Genomic DNA, 14,914 nt, shown 5'->3' on the forward strand with positions numbered 1-14,914 from the left:
AGAGAATGACACGTGGTCTGAAACGTGGAAACTTTGAGGTAAAATGGACCATTGTTTTCCAACCCCCTTGTCAAATTTCACATTTTTTAATTATAAAAAAAGAATGCAACGTCATTGGATTCATTTGCAACTTTGTTGCAATTGGAATTTATTTCTCCATTATTCATCCGCACTTGCATTCTTAGCTCGCAAGAATGCTGCTTGTTTCTGTGCGACACGAGCATCACGTTGCTGTTTGGAGAGCTTCTTACGGTTGAACCTAAGATGACAAATAAATCAAACAGCATATTAACACACGAGACTTGTGTGAGGAATGTATGCATCAATACACGAAACTTGATAATGCAACAATAGTTATTTACAGTGGGTGAAGGAATCCAACGATCCTGTTTTTCAATTTGGCCTAATTTCACACACAATCTTTCAACTCAGGGTTTGGTTTTTACCGAGGGAGAAAAACCAGAGAACCCAGAAAAAGTCTTGTGGCAAGAAAATTAAGAGCACATTGAATAAACTGGACTCACAAGGCTCACACAGGCATTGAACCAGTAATCCCAGGCTTAAACTACACAACAGTGAGCGACATCACTGTCGCAGTGCAAGCTATCCAACAAGCTATCCAACAGCTATCCAAGCTACCTATCACCACCCCAAGAAAAGGGAAAAACATTTTTCCAGGACTTACCTTGTGGGGGTGATATCCTTCTTTACTTTCTCTTTGGCAACAGGGTTTGCCCTGATGGCAGCATGAGCATTCTTGTACATGCCTTCAACCTAAGATAAAAAACAAATAGATCTGGCTTGGTTCTAGCTGTCTGTAAGGGAATGCAGTGCCTGATGACAAGTTGCAGGAACGAACTATGACATTGAGAAATTTGTCTAATCTTTTAGAAGAACTTCAAAGGTGACCAAATCTTTAAAAATTAATTATTTAATCAGTCAAGTCAGTCAGTCAGTCAGTCAGTCACTCAGTCAGCAGAGATATATAACAAGATCAATGACAAAACGAAAAGGGTACTTACACTGTCAGCTGTAATTCCAAGCTTGATGAACTTAGAGAACTGACGCTTGTAGGAATCATCATCTTCTTCAGAGAGCTGGCGCATATAGTTAGCAACATGTTGACCAAATATGTGCTTGCGATGAACCTCGGCATTGAACTCCTTGGATTCAGAGTCATAACCAGGGAAACGCTTCATGCTGGGTAGAAAACATAAAATGCAATATGAAATGGGAGCAAAGACTAATTTAAATACAAGTGGGAAATAGAGAGAGAAAAAGAGGGCCTGAAACAGAAATGGAAATAGAAGAATTTAGAAGTAAAAAATCAAGGTGGAAAATGTGGATGAAAGGGAATGGGGAAAATACTGAAGGAAAAAAATAAAGGAAAACATGAAAAAGGAAAACAGAAAATTGAAAGATAAGACAAAGGAAATAATGACACAAGAACCACTTTTAAGCATTTTACAAACATGAAAAAAAAAAAAAAAAGGATTACTGCTATTTTTAGAAACATGCAAACTCTGTAGTTTCAATTTGTTTGTTTCAATTTGTTGGAATTTGGTTTTTCACTGCCGCCAGTCAAAAATATGAAAGGTACTGACTGATTATTTTTGATTGACGGCAGTTAAAAACAAATTTCTGCATGCAGTTAGTAGTTACCAAGTTCACGTTTCTGAAAATAGCAGTAATGAAAGAATGAAGAAAATTCTTTAATTAGATTTATTACCTATGGGGGATATCCAGTCCTCCATCAACAGCTCCTTTCAAGACACCAAAGATTTTGGCACCAGTGGTGGTACGTGCCAAACCAATGTCCAGGAAACACCTAAATGCCCCTGGTGAGCCGTCAATACTCTCCACATTGTATTCATCACCATTCACCTCTTCATTCCCTGCATAGATCTTGTGCAAGTTGAGCTTTGTGAGCAACTACAGAATAAAATAAAACAGGATTGATGTAATTAAAGAAGCTTATCTTTTCTTTAGTGGTTGTGCGGTTTGAATAGCAGCTTTTCAGGGTCTTCTCATTATTTCCTCATACTAATATGAACACCTCATAAATTATGAATTATTTTATTATATAGTTAGGATAGCATGCTCACTCTGATTGGTCAAAACCTATGCTTTATTAGTGAACGGAGCACAGTGCTGACGCCATCTGCGTGCTCTAAGTGCTGCTAGATCCTGAAACCGTCTTTTTTTTCATAAATAAATTCAATACCAAAATGAAATTAGAAGCTATATAATAAAACAAATGAAAATGTTTTTTCCATGCTCCATTTAGCAATAAAGCACTTAGGAAGCTCCATAAGCACACAAGAAGTGTGAGAAGCACTCTCCTATGGCTTGTGCTTCTCCTTACACTTCTTTCATCCTTAAGTCACTTCCTGCGTGCTTTACTAGTGAACAAAGCACGGAAAAAGCTGTTTTATTTGTTAATTAAAGCACCTTTGATCATGTTGATATGAAAAGGGGGCTATATGAATCATAATCATATAGTTATTATACTTACACGACGTGCGAGTAGGAGACCAGTACAGTAAGCTGCAGCATAGTTTGTCAACCCGACCTTGATGCCATAGTTGGGAAGTTCATGTGAGTAGGCTGCTGCCATTATCACATCTCCCTCAATCTTGGCATACGCTACCTTGAATGGAAACAATCATGAAATAGCTGAGTAGGGAAATCTACTTCTATTATTGTTTATAAGTCAGTCCCACATGTTTTCCACTTGTACGATACAATAACTATCATTTTGGGAAGCCATTTCAATGCTACGGTATGTCATACCATGTATGTGCTGTTAAGTCAGTCCCACATGCTTTCCACTCATACGATACAATAACTATCATTTTGGGAAGCCATTTCAATGCTACAGTATGTCATACCATGTATGTGCTGTTAAGTCAGTAACATGTTTCCCACTTATAGGAAAACTGCTCTATACTGTAATCTCTATACTGTAATCATAAAACTTCTGCTCTTCATGAAATGTCCCCTATTTACAACAATCTTTCCCATCAAACTGCTTTGTTTTTATTTTTTTTTCAGTACATACATAATCGTAAGATTGATTTTCATACCTGACAAGTGATGTCCTTGTTTGTTAATCGCACAACAAGGCGATATTTAGGCGTGTTGTATTTATTTTTATCTTGGGTAATAAGACGTTTACGAGCAAAGTAATCGGTCTTTCCCTCTACAACAAAACGCAAAAAAAATTCAGCAAAATTCTTATAAATTTTTTTAATGAAACAGTGAATCAAATAAGATAACATACCACGCCGTCTTTTATACTTTACTTGAAATCTCTTGAAGTAAGCTTTATTTTTGATGACTTTGACGAACCCCTAAATGAACAAAAAACCCAAATGTACACGTGAATCAATAAAAACATTAGAAATTCATACGACAGTACGTAACAAAATCCACCAATATCTCAGCCATCCTTGGCCGAAATTCATTCCTGATAAGATTAATCAAAGCGTTAATGATTGTTTATTTTATTTCTTATAAAATATAGAGTTTTATTCGCACCATTTTGTTGAAATGAGGGTCTTATTTTTGGACAATCCAAAAGTAGCTTCGGCTGGAGGCTGACAAAAAAGAGGAAGAAAAGCCGGTTGAGCGCCCGATATGCACCCTGGGACTCGTAACCTTTCCGATCAAATATCGATCATTAATTCCGAAATATCGTTTTATACAATTTTCCCCTTCAAAGTAATTTCTTTAAAATAAATTCCTTTAAGAAATTGTATTAAAGTTTTTAGGCATTGTTATTGGTATGTATATATTTAAAGATATAATTAGAAGATGATGAAACGAAGAGTTGTCGATTGGTTATCGACTGATGAGGTAACGTACGGAAGGAGCCGGAAGGGGAAGTCCCTTAGTGTGACATTCGATTTAGAAAGCAGGTTTAGGTGAAGTGAAAACCTTCTACGCCTCAAAATAACTACTTTCCTCCGGCTATGGACGAAGCAGAGCTTCGCCGATTGCTTCATAGCATCGGCAGCCAAATAAGGGACATTGATTTACAAAATATAAAGTATCTTTGCAGCGATAAAGTCGAGGCAGGTCAACTCCAACAAACTGAGTCCGCCATGGATCTCTTCATTCTTCTTCTCAACCGAGACATAATAGGAACTTCGAATTTAGTTTTTCTTGAAGATGTGTTGGATAAAAGTGGAAGGAAGGATCTAGTGAGTAGAATTAAGTCAAGTGGCAGGGATATGGCAAGCGAAGGCCCTGTTATTTCTTCAGAATCGACAACTTCAGGCTCTCGTCAAGATAACATAAAGTACAGGGTGTTTTTGAACCAATTGTGTGACGAATTGACCAGACAAAATATTGAATCTTTAAAGTTTCTCGTCAGTGTACCAGGTATAGTATGGATATAAAATAACCTTAGATTTCTTTAGCCAAATAAGCTTATATTGTTCCTTTTTTTTTTTTGCACAACAATGCTTCAGTCGTTGCTTCACCTGTACTTCCTGAGCATTGAAAATATGTGCAGTGATGCACTAAGCCTATGGATAATTTTGCTTTTTATTGTGCTGGATGGCATGATTTCACAGTCATAGTTTGTGTGCATGTCTGTGCACAGAGGGATGGGTGGGGTAGGGGGGTATGGCTGCCATGTTGGTTGACGATAACAAAGCATTCCTTGTTAGTTTCTTTTGTTAGATCAACCAACATGGTGGCTGTTTTAGGTATTTCAGTCACGAGATTCCATCTCAAAAATTGCTCTCGTTTATAGAAGGTTACCCTTATTTCAGTTTCAAAATATTAATTACCAATTCCAAAGGTAAAGTAAAGAATGCACAACTTCAACCATACAAAAACTTTGAAATTACAACAACCTTCACTGGAACACATAAATATTCCTCACAGAATTAAGACTACCCTGAGGTACATCATATTCCAGGTTTTCATTAATTTTTGAAAGAATAGGAGAAGATCATGGTAGCTTAAACCAGATTATTTTGCTCAGTCTCCAAGCAATAATGAAAACCCTGAATTAAGAATGGTGGTATTTTGGTAAGAAACCTAGACCAAGTAAAAAAATAATTTTACATCATATATATTTATTATTATTATTATTATTTTGTCTTCTCTTAACTTCAAGCTTTACTAAAATATATATTATATTTGACTTCCATATACAGCTGCTATTGGTCAAGGAATGAAAAGTGGACATCAGTTGTTTGATTACTTGGAGAAAAGAGGCATAATTGGGCAGTCAGATCTCAGTTTTCTTGCTGAGAATTTCACTTTTATTCACAGAAAAGACCTTTCCAAAAAAGTTGAAGAGTTTTCAAAAAGGCAATCAGGTAATAGCAGAGGCAGATCTAGGATTTTGTTAAGGGTAGCATCATTGATCACCAAGGATGAAAGACAGTTATTTCATCTTTGGATACAACTGCTCTATATAAAATTTAAAGATATAACTAGCTAAAAACTAGTGTGAGCTGCGTCGGTGTTTCTAATGAAACAGTAATGATGAAAAGGTAAATTATACACCATAAAAAGATGAAAAAAGGACTAGCGTCTGAAACGTCAGTAAGTTTTTTCATCTTTTTACGGTGTATAATTTACCTTTTCATCATTACTATATAAAATTTAATTAATTTGATTAACTAGAACAAAATTGGCTAAAAGAGTTTGAAAAGCCCTTCATCCAGCACGTGTGGATCCTTGTTGGACTGCCTGTGCTTTATATCAGCACACACCAACTGATGCAGAGACAAAGGTCAAAAAATGTTTAGAAATATGTTAAAAAGTAATTTGTAAGGTTTTTGTTCTTTTAATTATTGCTTTTTGTGTACTCCTTCTTACTCATCTTGTGTGGCAAAACACTATTGTTATCTCAGAAATTATACTTTTTAACTCTCTAGTGAATATTATCTTTCAGATCCATCCCCAGTGCCTCCAATTTCGAGACTAACAATTTCTGACAGAGAAAGGAACACACCAGAGCCGACAGGAGCACAGGAGCACTCTGAGCACACGGGGGCCTTACCAATCAGACCTGCCCCACTGCTTACACCACAATATTTTACACGTACTATAATAAACTTACCTCCGAATGCACCACCTATCATACCTATTGAATCTGGTCCAAGGTTCCCTGTCCAGTGTGGAGATGACATACCTCCCCTTGACCAAGAAGATGACATGCCATCATACGACATGAGGCATCGCCCAAGAGGATACGCCCTCATTATTAGCAATGAAAAATTTTCAGGCATTAGGAATCTGCAAGATCGGATAGGCACTGAGAAAGATGTCAACAATCTCAAGACTTTGTGGGAGAAACTTCATTTTGAGGTGGTGATTAAGAGAAATAAAACAACCAGTAAAATGTATGAAATTGCGAGAGAGTTCTCAGCGAAAGATCATTCTAGTTTTGATTGTTTTGTTTGTTGTCTGATGAGCCATGGGATCCATGGAGGTATCTATGGCATTGACTCTGAGGTGTTAGAACTCGGACAGATCACGTCTCAGTTCAAGGGAAGTGCTTGCCCTTCACTTTTAAACAAGCCCAAACTGTTTTTTATTCAAGCGTGTCGTGGCACAGAGTTTGACCATGGAACTCAAGCTGATGCTGTTAGGAATTCTGAAGAGGATGCAATGCGCCATAGTGCCGAACCCAATGAAGGACACTTCCTCCTTGGGTATGCAACACCTCCAGGTTTGTAAAGCTTAAGAAATATAATATATATATATAATATATTATATTAGTTGAGTAATTTATATTTTTGATGGAAGGAAGAAGGCAGAGAGGGAAAGGGTGTGGAATGGAGAGGGTGGGGGGGCAAGGGGAAAGGAGAAGTAGTGTATTGGAGGGTGAAAGAGAAGGAAAAGAAAGGAGTAGAGTAAGGTAATGAAGAGCAAGGGGGATTCTAAGTTTTTAAGGAACTTATTAATAGCTAGCCCCCATTTCATACCTAATAGGTTTTGGTGGTGGTCAGAAATTGAATAAAAAAATCATATAAAAACCATATAAAATGAAATGTACAAAATACAAGTTCTCTACAGCTGGAAGTTATTTTAAATAAGTTTCTATCATTTTGTGACAGGTTATGTCAGCTGGCGCAGTACTGAACATGGTTCCTGGTACATTTCTAAACTGTGCGAAGTATTTGGCAAATACTGTGATGCATATGATGTCACATCAATGATGGTAAAAGTGAATGACGAAGTGTCTGAAGCCTACACTAAAAAGGGCTATAAACAATGCCCTGCACCTGTGGTTACTTTGAGAAAAAGAATATATCTCAATAATAATTAAGTTATTGGTATCGCACAGGTGTGCCAACATCCAGGGGAGGGGAGAGGGGAAGGGAGGGGAGGGGTCTAGTGATAGGATTCAATTCACATTCAATTTATGGTTCCTATTCAGACAATAACAAATCAATCACTTGGCATGGCTGTGTAGCAGTTTTCCCAATGGAACTAATTAATCTTGTCCCACAAACAAACACACACTGTGTGTTTTAAACAGTACTAAAAGGATTATCAAGCAATTTTCTTTTATTTTTATTTTAACAAATGTTTTGTCAAAATAGTTGGAAGTCAAAGGTGGACCATGGTTGTGGACCATCATTGACTTCTTCTATATGTATAGCATTTTTCAAGAAAAAAATGACGTACCTCTGGTAGCCTAGCTTTTGTTTGGAACCCCTCCCAGTGTAGAAATGCTGTCTATGCACTTCAACTATAACAAAAGAAGATTCCTAATCATCTCAATTTTCAATTGGGCAGGCTTCATTCTCATAGATAAATAATCTTGATTTTAACTTAATTCAGGCACTTTATTCTAAAAAGTATAATAGTATAATTTATATATCTTCATAACTAATAATATTAGTTTTAAACTCAAATCAGCTGGTTTATGTATTATGGTTAAGTACAGCATTCCCCATAATGAAAACATGTACTCTGGTACTGTACGTCTTTATTATCAAACTCATTAATAATTCATGAGGAAAACACAACAGAAATCATGACCGTGAAGAGTGTTGTAAATCAGATACAGAATCCTGTTCATTTGCATAAACTTTAAGATGGATTTTCTTGGCCGGATTAACTTTTATCTTTAAAATTTTAGCAAAACACAAAGGAACTAACCTAGACCTTTGATAAGTAATCTACAGTATTCGTGTCTGTGTTGTATCCAATATACAAACTCTCGGCTACACCTCGAGTTTGTATATCGGATGCAACACGGCCACTCATACTGTATATATTACAAAAAAACTAACATCCAAATGTAAGTCAGAGCTTAAAATAATGGCCCATCAGTTTTAGCTAGTTTATCATTACTGGTCGAAATGACTAGCTAAGCAAAGATTTAACTGGACAAGCTTTAATTCTTGTCTGACGTTGTTCAGTCACCAGCTGTATTTTGAGCCCTGTTTAAGCAGACATTTTATTTCAGAACCAGGATTTTTAAAAGAGATAGGTTCAACTTGTTCCCGGGGTCCTCTCTGCCCACAGAATCACAGCCAAGAGGACCCTGGGTGCAAGTTTGAGCCTGGATTCCATGTGACAATACCACAGGAAACCCACAAGACTGCAGGATCATCCAATACTCTAGTTTGGAGTTCTCTTTTGCTCAGCCTTAACCTCCATTATGCATTAATATATTCAGCCATTCAACCAAATCTCATGGTATCCAGGGCGGTAACTAGGGTCTTGCAGGGTGGGTGCACAGGAAATGGAACTATGTCTAAACTAACAGCCATCTTGAGAAGGGATACGACATTGCAAGGATTTGCAGAACCAACAATGACTCTGCAGACCTTCAGCTTTTGCGGGTGGTGCACATGCACCCAATGCATCCCCCTTGGATACAGCCCTGGCATTTAAAAAACTATTAACGCTTTGTATTACATACATTTTCTACTATACAGATGGCCTTGGTTGCAGCCCTGGCATTTAGAAATTTTTTAATGTTTTTTAGTACGTACATTTTTTACTATACGGTGTGCCTTAATAGAAGAAGAGAGTGCATTTGCACACCATAGAGGCTAATACTAAGCAAAAGAAAGCCCAAAGTAAGAGCATTGATAAATTCCTTCTAAATTTAATTTGTTCAATTATTTTTTCTTAATAATTGCCAACAGTGCAGTTCTTATAGCCCTCCCTTTATTGCGAATATATGTTAAAAAGTATAACTTGCACGATTACCTCCTTTGCTAGAAATTGTACATCTCTTCCCAATCAAATTATAAAATATATCGTTTCAGTAAGATACCAGTGTGCAAAAACTCTAACACTTATTTTTTAACCATTTGATTTCCGTTGCTTAATTAATTAAAGCAAAGTAATTTAAAACATTTATATATATTTTTTATTTTTTGGATACATAAGCCTGACAACTGGCTTTTATGCATTATGTCATCTCTATAAATAATACAAAGGAAATGCTTGTTACTTAAGAATAGTACTTAATTCATAACATCACATTTGATTAATGCATTTTAAAAGGATATGTTCAAACCATCTAGTCGATGAAGAAAACTGAATCATTCTTGACTTTCTGGAGAGACTTTCAAGGTTTATGACTTGAAATGATAAATTGTAATAAACTCAAAATCTCTCAAAACAATTCATTTTTTTCAGAATACATTGTCATAATCGTTAGATGAACTGATTAGAAATATTTCCGAATAAATACGTCATTATTTACAAGAATTTCTGAGCCAAAAAAAAAATCGTACACGAACGACGTAATGCTAGCATTTAGATTTTTTTAGACTTCAAGTACATTTAAATTCATTTTCGTAATATAAAATGTTGAATCTTTCAAATGAAAAATGACGTTCGAAAATCTGTTCCGTTCACCATAGCATAATTTGATAGCCGAATCTTGCATTAGCTACTTCCCACACAAATATAAATAAAAAACTCAATTTTCAACAATTATTATCAGAATTTAAGATTTCATTTTGTAAGATATGATTTAGATTTTTATTGAATATTAATAACGGGTTTGCGTTTATTTTTGAGATTTAGTGAATAGCGTGAAATCGAGATGCACCATGACAATAAATGATTATCTTTGGCTATAATCTCCGATGTACATCGTAAAAATCTTCAAAACTATTTTCTTGCAATAACTAGGAATCGTTATCATCAGAACAGGTAATAAATTCATAAAAGTATTGTGAACCTTATTAGCAAAACGCAGTTAAATATTTACTTTTGATCGAGTTGGAACTGACGGTACACGTTTCCTCAACATTTTCCCATCGAAAAAAAAAATAACGAAAAACTCTTGAAACGGCTTTTTATTTATTTTAATATTTCTTTTCAAAACAATTCCTTTTTACAGTTTTATTGATACTTACTATTCGTTTTTCACGGAGAATTTTTATATCTTCTTAATAATAAATAGTCTTATTTTGATCTTGTGGAAGGCTGACCGTATATACGCACAGCTGCAGGGGAAACGACCATAATTCTATACATATATATATATATATATATACATATGAAAATGTTCCTTGATTTTTTTCGATAGCTTTTGGCTTCTAGTTCCCCAAAATTAGTGTAAAAATTTGTCGAAAATAAATTTAACTGGTTATTTAAGCGCTATATAGCGATTTCCCTTTTTCCAGAACTGGATATATTGGCCCAGTCGTCACATTGTTCGCTTGCAGTTTTTTATTTTTGTTATCTTCACTCTCCTTTTACGTTGTCAAATATCTCGATCTTTTTCCCGGTTCGCGTCGTGGAAATCCTCTATGGATCTATCCTTCTTGGGGCACAGCTAGATACCCAAGCCTGATGTACAAGTTTATCGCCATTGCCATTAAGACTATGGTGTTTAAAGGGTTTCAATTCTGGCAAGCGCATCTCGCCAAAGTCATGCTCACCAGAGCTGAAATCGTCCATGGGAGCGATTCGGTTTTTGCGGCTTGGAAGAGAGGTGAGTCGATACGCTTGCGATGCGTCGGGCTTGCAGAAAACTCTCTTGCATCCCCGTCGAAAATCACTATTAAAAAGCGAATAAATAAGGGCGTTGAGACCGGAGTTTGAATATGAAACGAATAAAGTTGCGATATACGACCTCTCCGTGAAATCGGCTACACTTAATGATTGAATTATCTGAGTTACAAAAAATGGAATCCAACATATGACAAAAAATAGCCATTGAAACACTAGCATTCGAAGCACTTTGATTTTAGGTTTTGGTACCCGATTCGCCTGCCTTCGAAAATCATTTGTTAAGTTCCTTGCCTGGCGGTTTCTGACCAAAATAGCATGTGTTATTCGACAGTACAGAGCGAGAGTGGCCAAGAATGGACAGCCAAATGGTATCAGAAAATACAGTACAATAAATACTTTCCATTCTACCATTTCGAAATCAGTCGAGCAAATCTCGACATTTGTGGTCAATGAAGTAGTTCGGAAAAAGTACAAAGTAGGTGCTGTAGCACATATCATAAATACCCACACAAACGTGATCAGTTCCTTGGTTTGTGCCTTGGTCATTTTGAAGCTTAGAGGGTGAACTACAACATAGAAGCGATCGAGGGAAATGCAAGCTAGAAGCCCGGCAGAGACCCCAGCATTGAGAAAATGAAAGAAAAACGTGATTTTACAAGTTAGATCTCCTAGTGTCCAAGATCCTCTCGACATCCAAGTGATTGTCCATAGAACACAGAGAAAAGGCGAAGAAAGGTTAGATATCGCAAGACTTGTTACAAAATAATTTGTGGTCCATTCGCTTCGTCGACTTTGTCTTACTACCAGAAGAACAAGAACATTCCCAATAGTCGCTCCCGTAAATACGACGACCAGAAAGAAGATTTGCAAGGAGATTTCTGCAGTTCCGGGGCAGTATTTTGATGAAATATGTCTTGAACAATTGCCAGTTTCCAAAGCTATAGCCATTATATTTTGCTTTCTATACTCCGGGGGTTTAATAGTGTTACTAGTTCAAGAAGGCAAACGTTAACATCGCGACTAAAGCCGGTCAGATCTCATTCAAAAAGTCATCTTTAAACACAAATCTTGTACTCGGCCACTAATAAATCTGTCAGGGTCGTTTCTTTTGAGCGAAAATTACTTTCTCCCAAGGGAATACAACGTTGTTTGTAACATGGCCGCTCGCTTCTATAACATTGGCATCGGATATGCTAATCTTTGTTTCTGTGCCGTCTGTTATCGTTGCTAGGAAACGGTCCTGTCAATCATTACTGTCAGTCATTACTCGAGGATTTGCGAAATCAATTTACAAGTATTACATTGATGTACTAAAACTTTCAATAAGGTATACATAAACTTAGAAAAACATAACCATCTTGAAGTGTAGTGATTACGGCAACGACCTTTATGTCGTACGAGAGTATTACGTTCGCTATATCGACTTAATTCATCCTATTTTTTTCCCATTACTACATTTATATCAGCTTTCGCCAATTATGGGTTGAATAATCTGAATCACGAATAAAAATATCTCTTTTCCTTCGCTTTTTCCTTATTGATCAATTGAGTACACAAAAAGGCTCTATTTTTGTCTAGTTTCTTTATTTAGCAATACAAATCTATCTTATTATATTTTCCAATAAAGATAAAAGGGTAAATTATAGTCCTTCGTCGGAGTAAAAGAGCGACGGCGCAGCTCACACTAGTTTTTAGCTAGTTATCTCTTCTTATATATTTTCCTTTTATTTTCCACTTTAATTATTTTTTATTTATCTATTTCTTTAATCCTTCCTTCATTTTTACTTCCCTCTTCTATGAAATCGTCACGAAACCAGTGAAACTCAGAGTCAAAACCAGATTTATTTATTCATAATATTTTACTTTCCTTTTCTTTCTGTCAAATAGCTTTCATTTGTTTTTAAATTTCATTTATTATTCTCCTTCATATATATTTATTCAATATGAATAATGAAAGCTTCTATAGCACCCACATCCATATTATGGCTCATAGGCGCTTTGCGTTTATATATTTCCACGCGTTTATTTAGGACGTTTTTTTTTCCGTTTTTTTCCCTCTGTTTTTTTTCTTGTTCTTGTTGCTTATTCTTCTTTTCCTTTTTCTTTCCAAACAATGGTTTTTACTCGTATCTTGACTATTTTATGATGTTTCATGCAGGTCACATCAATATTGGCGAGTGATCGTGTATGGCGTTAAAAAAATAAAATTATTAAAAAAACTCCACAAAATTAAAAAAAATACAAATATAAATAGTATGGTGTTCAAATCCACGTCCAGAAAAAAAAAAAAAAAAAAAAAAAAAAAAAAAAAGAAGAAAGAAATCGATTCCACTGTGCCATACCCCCTAGACATCCGCAGAGCTGAGGCGTCGTATGGACTTCGGACCTGACGGCGATTAAATCCTTCTGCCCTTGGGTGTACGAATTACGCAAGAAAATGTTCTAGCCGGAGCATCAGGGGAGAGACCAGCCGGCCCCCAGACCATAAACAGCTAGTCCCTTGCACTCTGCAACGCACGGAATCTGAGAAAATTTGATGTCAAAAAGTCTAGTCTATTCGGTGAATTGTTTTCTCGGCTATTGTTATGCTAATTTCATGGAATCGTGGCCGAGTGGAAAAAACTTCGGCACAAGAGGAGTCAAGCCGGTTGAGGGAGGTTAGTACCTGGATGGGTGACCATGACCCTTGGCATACTTAAGCAAGATACATTAATAATTTTTCAAGATAGATCAGGCTTTGATTTTAGAATTCGTTTTAAATCGGTGCTCCGCTGCCTGTAATCTTGGATTTAAAAAAATAATAATAATAAATAAAAATTAAAAAAAAAAAAAATGTGCCAAGGAGAGAGTCGTTTGTATTCTGTGACGAGGAATAAAAACATGTCCAATTGGAATTCGCTTCATTCAGTAGAAATCCTCGTAGGAAGGACTATCCTTTAGATGATTTAGGAGTATCCCTTAACCTGATTTAGGAGTATCCCTTAACCTCATTTAGGAGTATCCACAAGGGCGGATCCAGAGGGGGGGGGCAAAGGGGGGCTGAAGCCCCCTTCAGCAGAAAAAAACGATGCTTTTTTATATTGTTTTCCGTTGTGTTGCGGAAGAAACTCAATTAGCCCCCCGCCTAAAATTTTGGCTGGATCCGCCCTTGCTTCATTCACCTGATTTAAGAGTATCCATTCACCTGATTTAGGAGTATCCCTTCACCTGATTTAGGAGTATCCCTTCACCTGATTTAGGAGTATCCCTTACCAGATTTAGGATTATCGCTTAATTTGATGGGGGAGCGTGTACCTCTACCAGATTTAGGAGTATCCATAAAAATATCCCTTAACCTGATTTAACTCTCATTTAACCATCAAAACTACAGCTACAGCTAAACTACGCTAGTTACCCCCGCGTTTGCGCCACTTGCCTTGGTAAATGATTGGGTCTGGTTACGATCCTGCCTTTTTAAGAATCCAGTCTGATACTTGCATTATAGACTGCGAGCTAAGTCCCTTTATTTCCCTTGGTCCGTCTGTCTGTCCGTGTCGATTGGTCGAGGAAGTTTGGTTACGAGTCAAAAGTCCCTGGGGGAGTAGACTCTTCCACAGTCTCTTCGTTTCGTCTCTAGTGACCAAGGGAAATAGAGGGACTTAGCTCGCAGTCTACTTGCATTAACATCTTAATCATAATAAGATAGCTGTTTTATGTCTCTTGATATCTCTGAGTCATATATGCGCAAAAAACTCTTGGGGTTCTTGGGTAGTACCGTACTATTGGAGTACTATTGCACATTTTTTGCGGAAGTCTACGCAGACACTCAACGCCTTTTTTTACTTGATTGCCACAGGCAACCCAGTACAAATGATAGTCCCTGACAAAAGCAGCGCATGGGTTCCCTGTGTTCTAATTCAAAATGGCGGAACAAAACAACGGTTTGTTCTCTTCGAGCCAAGAAATTAATTAT

General features: G+C 36.6%; 3 protein-coding genes across 3 annotated transcripts; 1 reads left to right on the forward strand and 2 right to left on the reverse strand.

Annotated features, from left to right (window-relative positions):
* Positions 1–114: 114 nt before the first annotated feature.
* LOC116297726 (large ribosomal subunit protein uL18A) lies at positions 115–3,666 on the reverse strand. Its single transcript, XM_031706008.2, has 8 exons — positions 3,541–3,666; positions 3,284–3,353; positions 3,087–3,202; positions 2,516–2,650; positions 1,730–1,932; positions 1,023–1,200; positions 686–774; positions 115–259 (listed from the first exon to the last, which is right to left on the reverse strand). The coding sequence occupies exons 1-8, from the start codon at positions 3,541–3,543 to the stop codon at positions 160–162; spliced, it is 894 nt and encodes a 297-aa protein (XP_031561868.2). The 5' UTR covers positions 3,544–3,666; the 3' UTR covers positions 115–159.
* A 242-nt stretch (positions 3,667–3,908) lies between these two features.
* On the forward strand, positions 3,909–9,351 carry LOC116297720 (caspase-8). Its single transcript, XM_031706003.2, has 4 exons — positions 3,909–4,386; positions 5,172–5,336; positions 5,918–6,697; positions 7,086–9,351. The coding sequence occupies exons 1-4, from the start codon at positions 3,975–3,977 to the stop codon at positions 7,295–7,297; spliced, it is 1,569 nt and encodes a 522-aa protein (XP_031561863.2). The 5' UTR covers positions 3,909–3,974; the 3' UTR covers positions 7,298–9,351.
* Positions 9,352–10,295: 944 nt separating this feature from the next.
* On the reverse strand, positions 10,296–12,143 carry LOC116297715 (putative G protein-coupled receptor 19). Its single transcript, XM_031705998.2, has one exon. The coding sequence runs from the start codon at positions 11,908–11,910 to the stop codon at positions 10,756–10,758; it is 1,155 nt and encodes a 384-aa protein (XP_031561858.1). The 5' UTR covers positions 11,911–12,143; the 3' UTR covers positions 10,296–10,755.
* Between the last annotated feature and the right edge of the window lie 2,771 nt (positions 12,144–14,914).

This window comes from Actinia tenebrosa, unplaced genomic scaffold (genome assembly GCF_029948245.1).
Source record: "Actinia tenebrosa isolate PJP-AT-01 unplaced genomic scaffold, QUT_ActTen_1.0 PGA_scaffold9__36_contigs__length_13948895, whole genome shotgun sequence".
Taxonomy (NCBI): domain Eukaryota; kingdom Metazoa; phylum Cnidaria; class Anthozoa; order Actiniaria; family Actiniidae; genus Actinia; species Actinia tenebrosa.

Coding starts and splice junctions, on each gene's coding strand:
- LOC116297726 (XM_031706008.2), bottom strand. Junction 2,651..3,086: donor ACAAGGACATCACTTGTCAG/GTATGAAAATCA, acceptor TTTCCATTCAAG/GTAGCGTATGCCAAGATTGA. Junction 260..685: donor AAGGATATCACCCCCACAAG/GTAAGTCCTGGA, acceptor TTGTCATCTTAG/GTTCAACCGTAAGAAGCTCT.
- LOC116297720 (XM_031706003.2), top strand. CDS start 3,975: ATGGACGAAGCAGAGCTTCGCCGATTGCTTCATAGCATCGGCAGCCAA. Junction 4,387..5,171: donor GTTTCTCGTCAGTGTACCAG/GTATAGTATGGA, acceptor TTCCATATACAG/CTGCTATTGGTCAAGGAATG. Junction 5,337..5,917: donor GTTTTCAAAAAGGCAATCAG/GTAATAGCAGAG, acceptor ATTATCTTTCAG/ATCCATCCCCAGTGCCTCCA.
- LOC116297715 (XM_031705998.2), bottom strand. CDS start 11,910: ATGGCTATAGCTTTGGAAACTGGCAATTGTTCAAGACATATTTCATCA.